We start from the raw sequence: 12,103 nt of genomic DNA, 5'->3' as shown, positions 1-12,103 counted from the left end.
TGTGATTCAACTTCAAGCCTATAAGCTATCATTCAAAAATCTTAACCTTGATGAGCTTCAAATATTGATTCTGATTTTTGTGCCTAACTTCTGAAATCAGTGTCTTTGGAGGTACGCATCATATATGTATGTGTTTACTTTAGACACAACCCAGAACCACAGATAATAGGATATTGGTTATTTGATATGTCTCTCTCTTTTTTTTTTGGTGAGAAAGATTGGCCCTGAGCTAACACTTATTGACAATCTTCCTCTTTTTGCTTGAGGAAGATTGTCTTTCAGCTAACATCTGGACCAGTCTTCCTCTATTTTCCAAGTGGGTTGCGGCAACAGCATGGCTTGATGAGTGGTGTAGGTCTGCACCTGGGATCTGAACCTGCAAACCCCAGGCTGCTGAAGTGGAGCACATGAACTTAACCACTATGTCACCCGGCTGGCCCCTCATATGTCTCTTAATGAATTGTAGCTAGCACTGCAATACAGTTTGTGGGAGTTAAAAATAAGTTGAAAGGAGATCTTAAAAAGTTACTAAAATGAAAAATTAGAAAGAAAAAACTATTACAATAAAAACAGATTGCATAATCTTGAAAACAGAAAAACTGCAAACCAAAATAATGCTTCTTCACACATATTTTGGATTGCTTTATAAAATTGGCCTAATTTAGAGTCCTGATTCCAAAATGAATTTGTCATAGGAATCAAAGTGATCAACGAAATTAAAAAGAAATAATTCTTGCTTTCTTTTCTTCTTCAAATATTTACTGACACCACCATCGGGACAATGCTTAGCACTGAGAATACAGATGATTGTGCCACAATGTTTGTTTACTGTTAGCTCAAAATTTAGCAGATAAGACAGATATGCAATTGAAATATTATTCAAATTCACTCTACCAACAATTCTACAAGTAAAAATGGCCTATTACTCTGGCCCAGAATTTTAAAAAAATAGCTAGTAACTTCTTTTATCTGGCTTTTGTCAGGCTACCTATTGTAGGATGTGAAAAATCTGATAGACATATGGCAATTTAAACCCAGAAGCTGTTACACTCTCACCAGATGCACTGTAGATTGGCAACTACTTATGTAATACGTTTGAGCTTCAGATCAGTCTCCAGGTTACATTTTTTAAAACACTGAGCAGATGTGCATAAGGAAACTCTTGCTTATTATCTCTTGTCATTAGAAATCTGAAAATCTCTGTTGACAAATGCTAATAGTTATTAGCCTCCCTCCTTGCTACTATGCTCTTAAGTGTTGCAGAGTCAACATATTTTATCCACATAGATCATTTTCGATACTAGGACTCTCAGCTGTGGACCAGTAAGTGGTAACATGGTATACTGGAAAGATTATAACGTTGGGGGTAATTGTAGGTTCAAATCCCAATACTACCATGCCCTTGTTCTGGTATGTGATCAGGAATGAGTTATTTAACTTTAATGAGTCTCACCTGTAAGCTGTAGATGGTAATTCCTATTTCAATGGACTACTACGATGATTGCATATAATAAACATTGGTTACTTTCCCCTCACAATTCATTAACTTGAATGTCATTTTGTATCAACTATGAATATATATATGCTACCATTTTCATAATAACAGAGCTCAAGGTGAGAAATTTTCTCCAAATAAATGGATTGAAAAAACTTTCTTTGTGTATGAAATTATTAATTAGGAATCTACAATTTTATATTATTTCCTATAGTAAAGCTTTAGTGTATTTTAATAGCTAAAACATCTTTAAAAATCATGCCTAATATAGAACAACAACTTTGAAGGAAAGAAAAATAGAGAATAAGAACTAATGGCAAGGATTTTGATGTATCAAACAGTGTTCTTAAAAGTGTGGCAAAAGATGAGTAAATAGGAATTAACTACTCTGCACCCCATTCTCGTCCCATGCCTTAGTTCAGGGCCTCAATATTTCACTGACAGGAAACATCCTATAGTTGGCTGTTGAATCCTGTGTCATTGTCAGTTCTAAGCTGGAACCTGGTTCTGCTGCTTATTATTAATGCAACCTTCAATAATAAGCTCCTTAACCTTTCTAGGCCTTAGTTTCTCCATCTGTCAAGTGGGAATACTAATTCCTAAGGGTTATTGTGAGTTAATGTATGTAAACCACCAATAGTACAGTAGTGTCTGAAACATAAGCTCTTGGCAACTATGCGTTCCCTTCATTAGTTCTTTAGTCTCTCTTGACTTTCATTTATTCTTTACAGTGTACCAGGAAGAATGGTGTGCATATCTAAGCATTAATCTTTACAATAGTATAGAGTTATAATTAAAATTATCCACTGAATGCTGAACATAATGCTTAGTGCTGGGAAGAGCAAGAAAAATAACCAAAGAAAAAAATAGTCTTTGTCTTGAAAAAGTGTATAATCAAATTGCAGACTTTGGAAGCCATTAAAATTAGTGAGGATACTGTCCAGAAATTTTACAAAAATAAGGGACTCTGTGATACTACACTGCACTGAAAATAAAACTGTATTCCTTATTGGATATTTAGTACAATGCAATGTAATTTTCTTTTAAGCATCTTGGTTATGGATATATTTCAATATTGATATATTTCTAGTCTAAATTGTAAATATAAACTATTTCAGTGATCATAGTGACAGTGCCCTTATTCTACAGAATGATCAATTACTAGTTGGTGGGGCACATGATATATATTTGAACTCATAGATCACACATCTTTATATAATAAGATTTTTATGTACTCAAAATACCTCCTATTATGAGAGCTCCTTATATGTAAAAGTCCTTAAAATTGTTTGAGCTTCCTTCTCTCCTTCCTTTCTCCTTTCCTCCTTCCTTTTTTCTTCCTTTCATTTTCTCATTCTTTTGTTCTTTCTTTTCTTTCTCATTGAGAACTTTAACAAGCAAGATCCAACTTACATTGGAAATATAAAGGCTAAACATTTGGTGTAACTAGTTAAAATAAGGTCTTTTTGATTAATCATGAAAAACTAGAGGGGACAGAAATAACCAAAGAAATTATTTCATCCATAAAACTATTCTATATTATAAACAAAAGGCATATTCAATAGAATAATTATACAGTTATTTATAAGGTTCAAAATATTACCTAAATTGTTTTAATTTTTTGCTAGTTTAAAATTTTTTCCTTTTTATGAGTATTATTTTTCAAATCTATTTGTTTATGCTATATTAGACATGAAAGTTTGCCTTAACTTTTATTTATTTAACTACCATGGACCTCCTTATTTATGTTGTATCATTTTCTGTATTATGTTTGCAATACAGATTCTGAGTTATAAAATGATAAAATATGTGGCTGAAATTTATGCCTGCCACCTACAGTTTTATTGTGCTTCACATTATTGAACTTCTCAGATATTGCATTTTTTATACTCTGAAGGTTTTGGCAACCCTGTGTCAAGCAAGTCTATTGGCTCCATTTTTCCAACAGCATTTGCTCACTTCATGTTTCTGTGTCATATTTTGGTAATTATTGCAATATTTCAAACTTTTTCATTATTATTATATTTATTATGGTGATCTATGATCAATGATCTCAGATGTTACTATTGTAATTGTTTTGGGGCGCCACAAACCGTGCCCACATAAGATGGCAAACAATCAGCAAATGTGTGTGTTCTGAATGCTCCACTAACCAGCTGTACCCCAATCTCTCTCCCTCTCCCCAGGTCTCTCTATTCCCTGAGACACAACAATATTGCAATTAGGCCAATTCATGACCTTACAATGGCTTCTAAGTGTTCAAGTGAAAGGAAGAGTCACACGTCTATCATTTTAAATTAAAATCTGGGAAAGATTAAGCTTAGTGAGGAAGGTACGTTGAAAGCTGAGATAGGCCAAAAGCTAGGCCTCTGGTGCCAAATAGTTAGCCAAGTTGTGAACGCAAAGGAAAAGTTCCTGAAGGAAATTAAAAGTGTTACTCAGTGAATACATGAAAGATAAGAAAGCAAAACAGCTTTATTGCTGATATGGAGAAAGTCTTACTGGTCTGGATAGAAGATCAAACAAGGCACAACATTCCCTTAAGGCAAAGCCTAACCCAGAGTAAGGCCCTAACTTTCTTCAATTCTATGAAGGCTCAGAGAGGTGAGGGAGCTGCAGAACAAAAGTTTGAAGCTAGCAGAGGGTGGTTCATGAGGTTTAAGGAAAGAAGCCGTCTCCATAACATGAAAGTGCAAGGGAAAGCAGCAAGTGATGACATAGAAGCTGCAGCAAGTTACCCAGAAGACCTCGCTAAGAGAATTAATGAAGTCGGCTACGTTAAACAATGGACTTTCAATGTAGACAAAGCAGCCATCTAGGACTTTCATAGCTAGAGAGAAGTCAATGCCCGATTTCAAAGCTTCAAAGGACAGGTTGACTCTCTTTGTTAAGGGCTAATGCAGCTGATGACTTTAAGTTGAAGCCAGTGCTCATTTACCATTTTGAAAATCCTAAGGCCCTTAAGAATTATGCTAAATCTACTCTGTCTGTGCTCTATAAATGGAGCAAAAAAGGCTGGGTGACAGTATATCTGTTTACAACTTGGTTTACTGACTATTTTAAGCCCACCATTGAGACCTATTGCTCAGAAAAACAAGATTCTTTTCAAAATATTTCTGCTCAGTGACAATACACTTGGTCACCCAAGAGCTCTGATGGAGATATACAATAAGATTAATGTTATTTTCATGCCTGCTAACATGACATCCATTCTGCAGCCCATGGATCAAGGAGTAATTCCAACTTTCAAGGTTTATTATTTAAGAAATACATTTCATACAGCTATAGCTGCAATAGAGAGTGATTCCTCTGATGCCTGGGCAAAGTAAATTGAAAATATTCTGGAAAAAATTCACCTTTCTAGATGCGATGAAGAACATTCGTGAATCTTGAGAAGAGGTCATAACATCAACATTAGCAGGATTTGGAAGAAGCTGATTCCAACCCTCATGAATGAGTTTGAGGGGTTCAAGACTTCAGTGGAGGGAGTAACTGATGATGTGGTGTAAATAACATGAGAACTAGAATTAGAAGAGGAGCCTGAATGTGTGACTGAATTGCTGAATCTCATGATGAATCTTTAATGAATGAGGATTTGCTTCTCATGGATGAGCAAAGAAAGTGGTTTCTTGAGATGGAGTCTACTCTTGGTGGAGAGGCTGTGAAGAATGTTGAAATGACAACAAAGGATTTAGAATATTACATCAACTTAGTTAATAAAGCCACAGCAGGATCTGAGAGGGTTGACTCCAAGTTGGAAATAAATTCTACTGTGGGTAAAATGCTATCAAACAGCATTACACACTACAGAGAAATAGTTCATGAAAGGAAGAGTCAATCGATGGGACAAACTTCATTGTTGTCTTATATTAAGAAATTGCAACAGCCACCTCAGGCTTGAGCAACCACCACCCTGATGGTCAGCAACCATCAACATGGAGACAAGACCCTCCACCATCAAAAAGATTATGACTCATTGAAGGCTCAGATGATGGTTAGATTTTTTTAGCAATAAAGTACTTCTTAATTAAGATATGTACATTGATTTCTAGAAATAATGCTATTGCACACTTAATAGGCTACAATATAGTGTAAGCATAACTTTTATATGTACTGGAAAACCAAAAAATTCATGTGACTCACTTTACTGTGATATTTGCTTTATAGCACTGGTGTGGAACTGAGCCTACAATATCTCCAAGGTATGCCTGTATATTAGCATTCATTTTATAACAATTTGACCAAAAAATGAGTATAGAAAATTTGTCTTAGAACCTTGGTTCATCTTTTGAGTCTAACAACTGAATATGTAAAGCATTCCCCTAATTAGACTTTCAAGAAGAAAGTGAGCCACAAGAAAGACCCTGTTTTCAGTACTCTGTGAATATTGACCACTTGGAGAAAAAAATGTCAGCCTCTACTTCTAACAGGTGAAGTTCAGGTTTCAGAGCTTCCAACAGAAATCCATTCCACAGAGAGAAGATTCTCTGTACAAACCATGGATACAGTGGAACATTCATGCATCATGCTATTCTGTATCTACTGATAGGTGGAAATGTTACCCAAGATTCTTTCCACATTTTACAGAATTTGGTGAGTGAGGAGGAAAGCTCTCATGTCAAACACAACAGTTTTCAAAGCACAAATGTTGAGTGACTATGTAATAACCAAGATACTTCTGGAAGTGAAATAGGGCACTGTTCATAATTGTCCCAGTGCAATAGACATAAATGGGGACTATCCAGGGCAAATGAGGGGCAGGGCAGGAAACCATCTTACTCATGGGCTGTAGTGAAAGGCCACCGTCTTCCAAGATACCCTCCCACACTGTCAGCAATATATGCCAAAGTAACTAGCTGGCCCAGTTCTTTTTTCTTTTCTTTTCAAAAGTCTTGATTATTTTCTATTCAAAATCATGCATGTTTTGGTCAGGTTTGTCCTTACCTGGCTGACCTACAGTGTATGTTTAATTTTGCATGACAAGGAGAGCCCACGGTCTAGTTACATACTCTCTTACCAGAAGGTATACCAGTAATACTGAGTAAAAACTATTTTTTTTCTACTTTTGTGGCAACAATTGTTACTGACTATGAATCAAGTAGCTGGAGTGGGGAGAGGGGCAAGTAGAGCAGTGCCAAATAGGAGCTCCTGTCCCAGACTATAAATTGAATTCTTATTAAGGTGTGAGCCATCCTTCACGACACAGAGATTTGGGACTTTCACCAAATAACCTTAAGAGTAATAGGCATTCCTTGCCTTTTTTTGTGGTTTTGAATAGCAAAGTTCTGGTTGAACACTAGTCTTTCAGTATCAGATTTTTATCTGTAAAGAGGGACTAGTACCACTTCACGTTATTGCTGTGAGGATAAACTGACATAACGTACTTCAATGTTAATTATTATTCATTGGAGTACAGAGCGATCATTTTTTTCTATGGCTAGAGAATTGACTTGAGGCAAGGAATTGTGAACAGTTTGATTTGTAGATTTCGTCTAGATATAATATCCATGGCCTAAAAATAACCAAAGCAGTGCTGGTACTTCAATCTTCCAAACTTCTGAACGACCCTATGTCTCTTTCTTCCAGGATGCTTTCCCCTGTGTAGCCTTTAAGGTACAAATCCTCTGGAAAGGTTTCCCTGAATCATTCTGGTAGAATGCAGTAGACTCCGGGCTCCTATAATCCTTCACACATGCCCTTATCAGGGCAGAGAGCAGGTTCCACTCTAATGCAGGGTTTGCTTTTTATCTAACCCAACAGACCATGAGTTCTTTCCAAGCTCTACTGCAAGCATGTAGAGCAGTACTAGACTCTTAATAAACATTAACTGAATCAATGAATGAATGAATAAAATGTGCATGGCATAGTCAACTTGGCTGTGGTGCTGAATCCCTAAAGGAGTTAGAGATAAAGAAAGAAAAGCAGGTTGAATTCAGATATTAATATTCCAAAATACTCTTTAAGAGTCCCTGTGAAGGACGTTAGCTTTTTAGGAGAACCAATCTTGAGATGCAATGACAGTGGTAGCTGCTTGGCAAATTCAGCCAAATAAGCAATTTGGATAATTTCATATTGGAAGCATCTATATTTGCTTATATCAATTCTCTGTATTATTGTACTCCTCTCTTTTTGGTGTCCTCATCTGAGAAATAATAATACTATTACTTACCCATTATATATAATGTATATTATAAAAGCAAGTACAAAAAGTAGATACGATATGTGATCTTTAGAAGTAAAAATGAGATTGTAGATATTTTTGAAGTAGATTTTCCCAATTCTTACACACAACTTGGTTGGCTTTTTTGCATTTTGGGACAATATAAACACTTGCAGGCTGTGGAGGCTATTTATCATACAGATGTATTAATTTAGGCCAGCGGTCAGCAGAGTTTTTCTGTACAGGACCAGATAGCAAATCTTTTAGGCTTTGCAAATCAGCTGGTCTCTGTCTCAACTACTTAATTCTTCCATATTAGTGCAAAAGGTGACATAGACAATATTCAACTATGTGTGGCTGTGTACCAATAAAATTTTATTTACAAAAAAATACAGTTGGGCAGGATTTTGTTCATGGGCAATAGATTGCAACTCCTGACTCAAGCCCAAGGCAAGAACAAGTTAATAAAAGTTACAAGATTTTTTACTTACCAGAGGATGGCTTTGGTGCCAGGAAAATATCTGATTTTTAAGGATATCAACTCCCTATGCTGTACAAAGAACCTGGTAATTCTCTGTTCATTTTTAATTTAAAGCATTTCTGTGTGTAGGGTAATTTTACATGAAGCTCTACCATGCAAAAGAAGTATGATTATAAATTATTACTTGGTTTTTTTGTACCTAACAAACAATATTTAGTTCCAATTAATTTGCATTTTCAGTTAGACTTTTGGGACTAGAGCATCATGCTTTGCTGGCAACACTTACTGTACACTTGTAATTGTCCACGAAAGGAATTTTTTCCGCGTGAGTTTTCAGCTCTGCACTCATATATGCCTGCGTCGTCCAGCTGCACGTTGGGTATTTCAAGCACTGCCTGAGATTTCCGCAGACGTGCCTTACTGGGAACATAACCATTAACTTTCATCCATGTGATTGTTGGAACTGGGCTACAATAAGGAGAAAAATACCATTAATACACTTTCCACTATTAGGAACATAGATTCTGTTATCTGGTAATTTAAGCACTTAATAGGTTGAGTGCAATAAAGTGTAATCACAATTAAGGAGCATGTGCTGGTTGATAGATTTCACTTTCCACGCAGATTGTCTGGTAAGTAGTTAGATTACAAGGGAGATAGTTTCCCTTTCTTTCATATTTCCGGAAAACAATTCAGAGACAATATTTTATACATTTTAATACATTATACTTTATTTTTTGAAACTTCGTAAGATTGTTTAAATGGCAAAAGTAACTTGGTGAAATTACAAAAGGGAATATATGCCTATGGCAACGAGTCGAACAAAAGAGCTATGAACGAAATGAATTAAGAATTCTTTTTGCCCCCACTCCTACAACTATCTTCTTTCTGCAACAACAAATACAGTTTGCAGGTAATCTCATGCCTCATCTCTATGATTCATATATATATATATACACATATGTTGAGTTATTTTTGTTTTGTTTAAAAAATGTAAGTCTTACATACTTGATATTTTATTATTAAAAGATCAAATCCAAGATTAACTCCTGACTTATTCTGGTTAATGGCTACATATTATCCTACTGCATAGATATATGAAAATTTCATTAACTATCTCCTATAGTTAGATATTCAGCATGGAAGTCTCATTTTTTTTTTTTTGGTCACTAAGAAACAATATTGCTATAAACAACCTTGCAACGTATCATATACTGTGGATTTTATTTTCAGCAACAGGCAGTCACAAAAGTGGAATTGATGGATCAAAGGGCATGCACATTTTTCATTTTAATACATACTTCCAGATTGCTTTTCAATAATACAGTAGCAGTTTCCACAGCTATCAGTAATATACGAGACTGCTCCCCCATATCCTTGCCACTATTTTATGTGATCAATCGTTTAATTTTTGTCAGTATTGAAAGATAATTAAAGGCATTTTTTTGCTACTTTAATTAATATTTCTTTGAACGCAAAGAAGGTTGAACATCTTTCATAATTTTATCAGCTATTTGCATCTGCTTTTCTGTGCATTGTTTGCTTCTGCTCGTTTTCTCATTTTTTTCTTTGCCTGTTGCACGGTTTAAATTAATTTCTCAAAATTCTTTGTGTATTACAGCCATTAAGACTTTGTCAGAAAAATTCTTGCTCAGTGTATTGTTAGTTTACCATGGCCTCTTTGATGCAATTTTATAAACATTTTTTGGAGAAACAAACATATCTACAGTTTCCTTCACAACTTCTGAATTTTCGTTTGTTTACAAAATTATGTGTAAACCCATTTATGTCCATATTTTCTTCAATATTTCTAGTAGTATTTTTTTATTATTTTCAAATAGTTGGATCTTTAATCCATCTGAATTATATTCACATTTTTGGTGTGAGATAGAAAATGCAACTAATTATTTCGGCATCATTAAAAGCAAACCTCCTCTTTCCACAATATTTGGAATGTTGTCTTTGTCGTATAATTGATTCTCACATACTTGAATCTGTTTCAGGCCCCTCAGTTCTGTTGCACTGATTTATTTATTACTATCTATATTTAATGCACTTTAAGGTCTGCACCCAGTCTGCTTTTTCAATTTGATTTCTCATTACTTCCTTCCATGTCTCTTGACCCAGAAACACATCTCGGTGTGTTTCCAATCATATCTGTTAAAATCCTACTAATCCTTCGAGACCCGTCCTAAATGCCTCTGCTTCGGAAAAGTCTCTCCTTATTTGTGTAGTCTGCTGGGATTTTTTTTCTTTTAAATAACAAAGTGCTTTGTGTATTCTACTTGCATCTCTTATAACATTCCACCACAGATTGTAATTGCTAAGTGTAGGATATTTTTCCACTAATTTTCCTTTTAGGGGTGATAGCAAAGTTCCCTATTATAAACAATCCTATGATAAACACCTTGTGTATTTTTAAAAAATTGTTTTTATTGAGGTAACATTGGTTTATAACATTATATAAATTTCAGGTGTCCATAATTCTATTTCAATTTCTGTGTAGACTGTATCATGTTTGCTATCCGAAGACTAATTACCATAGGTCACTGTACACATGTGTCCTGTCACCCCTTTTGCTCTCTCCCATCGCCCCTTCCTCTCTGGTAACCATCAATCTAATCTCTATATCTTTGTATTTGTCTGTTGTTTTTATCTTTCACATATAAGTGAAATCATAGGCTTTTGACTTTCTCTGACTTAATTTCACTTAGCATAATATCCTCAAGGTCCATCCAGGTTGTTGCAAATGGTAAGATTTCATCTTTGTTTTCTGGTTGAGTCCTATTTCATTATGTGTATATACCACATCTTCTTTATCCTTTCAATGTGTATTTTTGAACACCTTTCTGATTTGCTCCTTAAGAATAAAATACAGAATTGAAATTGCTGGATTAGAGTTGATAATTTCTGCTTGTTTGTTTAGGTCTATATATCTGACATCCAAAAAAATTGAACTTTGCATTTTGGGCTAACCTTATGTTGGCAAGGCGTATCATTTTTTAATATGTATGAGAATTGATTTGCGAGTTTTTTATTTGGAATTTTTGCAACTATATTCAAAGGTAAGATTGTAGTTTATTAGGTTTGTTGGTTTGCACTTGTGCTTATTTATTAGTGAGCTGGTGGCTGGTTTGTTTGCAAGCTAGCTTTGACAGATTTTGTATCATAATGATGGATGATAGCTTGGTAAACATGCCAGAATATTCCCATTTCCTATTCTGTATCACTTAAATAATAGGGAAATAATGTACTCTTTAGAGCAATGATAGAACTCTCACAAAAAGTCACCAGGGTCTGCCACCATCAATGAAGTTAGTTTTTTGACTTTTTTGACACTGTTTTAAATTTCTTCTGTTTTCCCTCTTTTTTTTTTTTTTTTAGACTTTTGTCTTTTATTTAAGGTAAGCTTTTCTTTTCTTTTCTTTTCTTTTTTGGTGAGGAAGATTGGCCCTTAGCTAACATCTGTTGCCAATCTTCCTCTTTTATTTTATTTCTTCCCAAAGTCCCAGTACATAGTCGTACTTCCTAGTGTAAGTCCTTCTAGCTCTTCCATGTGGGATGCTGCCACAGCATGGGTTAAACAGCAGTGTCCAAGTTGGCACCCAGGATCCTAACCAGCGAATCCCGGGCCGCCAAAGTGGAGTGCACAAACCTAACCACTACACAACTGGGCCAGCCTCAATTTCTTCTGTTTTCTTTAATTGTATCATGTTTAAATTTCTGCTTGCATCAACTTTGGCAATTCATGTTCCCCTAGAAAATCAACTATTTTGTCCATAATTTCAATGTTTTATCAGTGAGTTATATAAATAGTAACTGTTTAAAGTTTTAAAAAATCCTTCAATCATGAGTGGTCACACATTGTAATAACAAATTTCCTGGGGATGCAAATAGCCCTGCAACTACACGTTATTTAACATCTCATTTCTTCAGTTCCCATGAATGTAAAAGGTGTTGAAAATAT

The 12,103-nt window shown here is 35.1% G+C and overlaps 1 protein-coding gene across 2 annotated transcripts in view; it reads right to left on the bottom strand.

Moving 5' to 3' along the window:
* The window catches only part of CNTN5 (contactin 5), a 1,137,031-nt gene that overhangs the window by 237,753 nt on the left and 887,175 nt on the right, over positions 1 to 12,103 (bottom strand). For both annotated transcript variants that reach the window (XM_023644694.2, XM_070272715.1), the window contains one exon: positions 8,423 to 8,604. In XM_023644694.2, coding sequence (XP_023500462.1) covers positions 8,423 to 8,604 — 182 coding nt within the window. The remainder of the gene's footprint in view (positions 1 to 8,422; positions 8,605 to 12,103) is intronic.

This window comes from Equus caballus, chromosome 7 (genome assembly GCF_041296265.1).
Source record: "Equus caballus isolate H_3958 breed thoroughbred chromosome 7, TB-T2T, whole genome shotgun sequence".
NCBI classification, from domain to species: Eukaryota; Metazoa; Chordata; class Mammalia; order Perissodactyla; family Equidae; genus Equus; species Equus caballus.
This window is presented reverse-complemented; position numbering and strand designations above follow the sequence as displayed.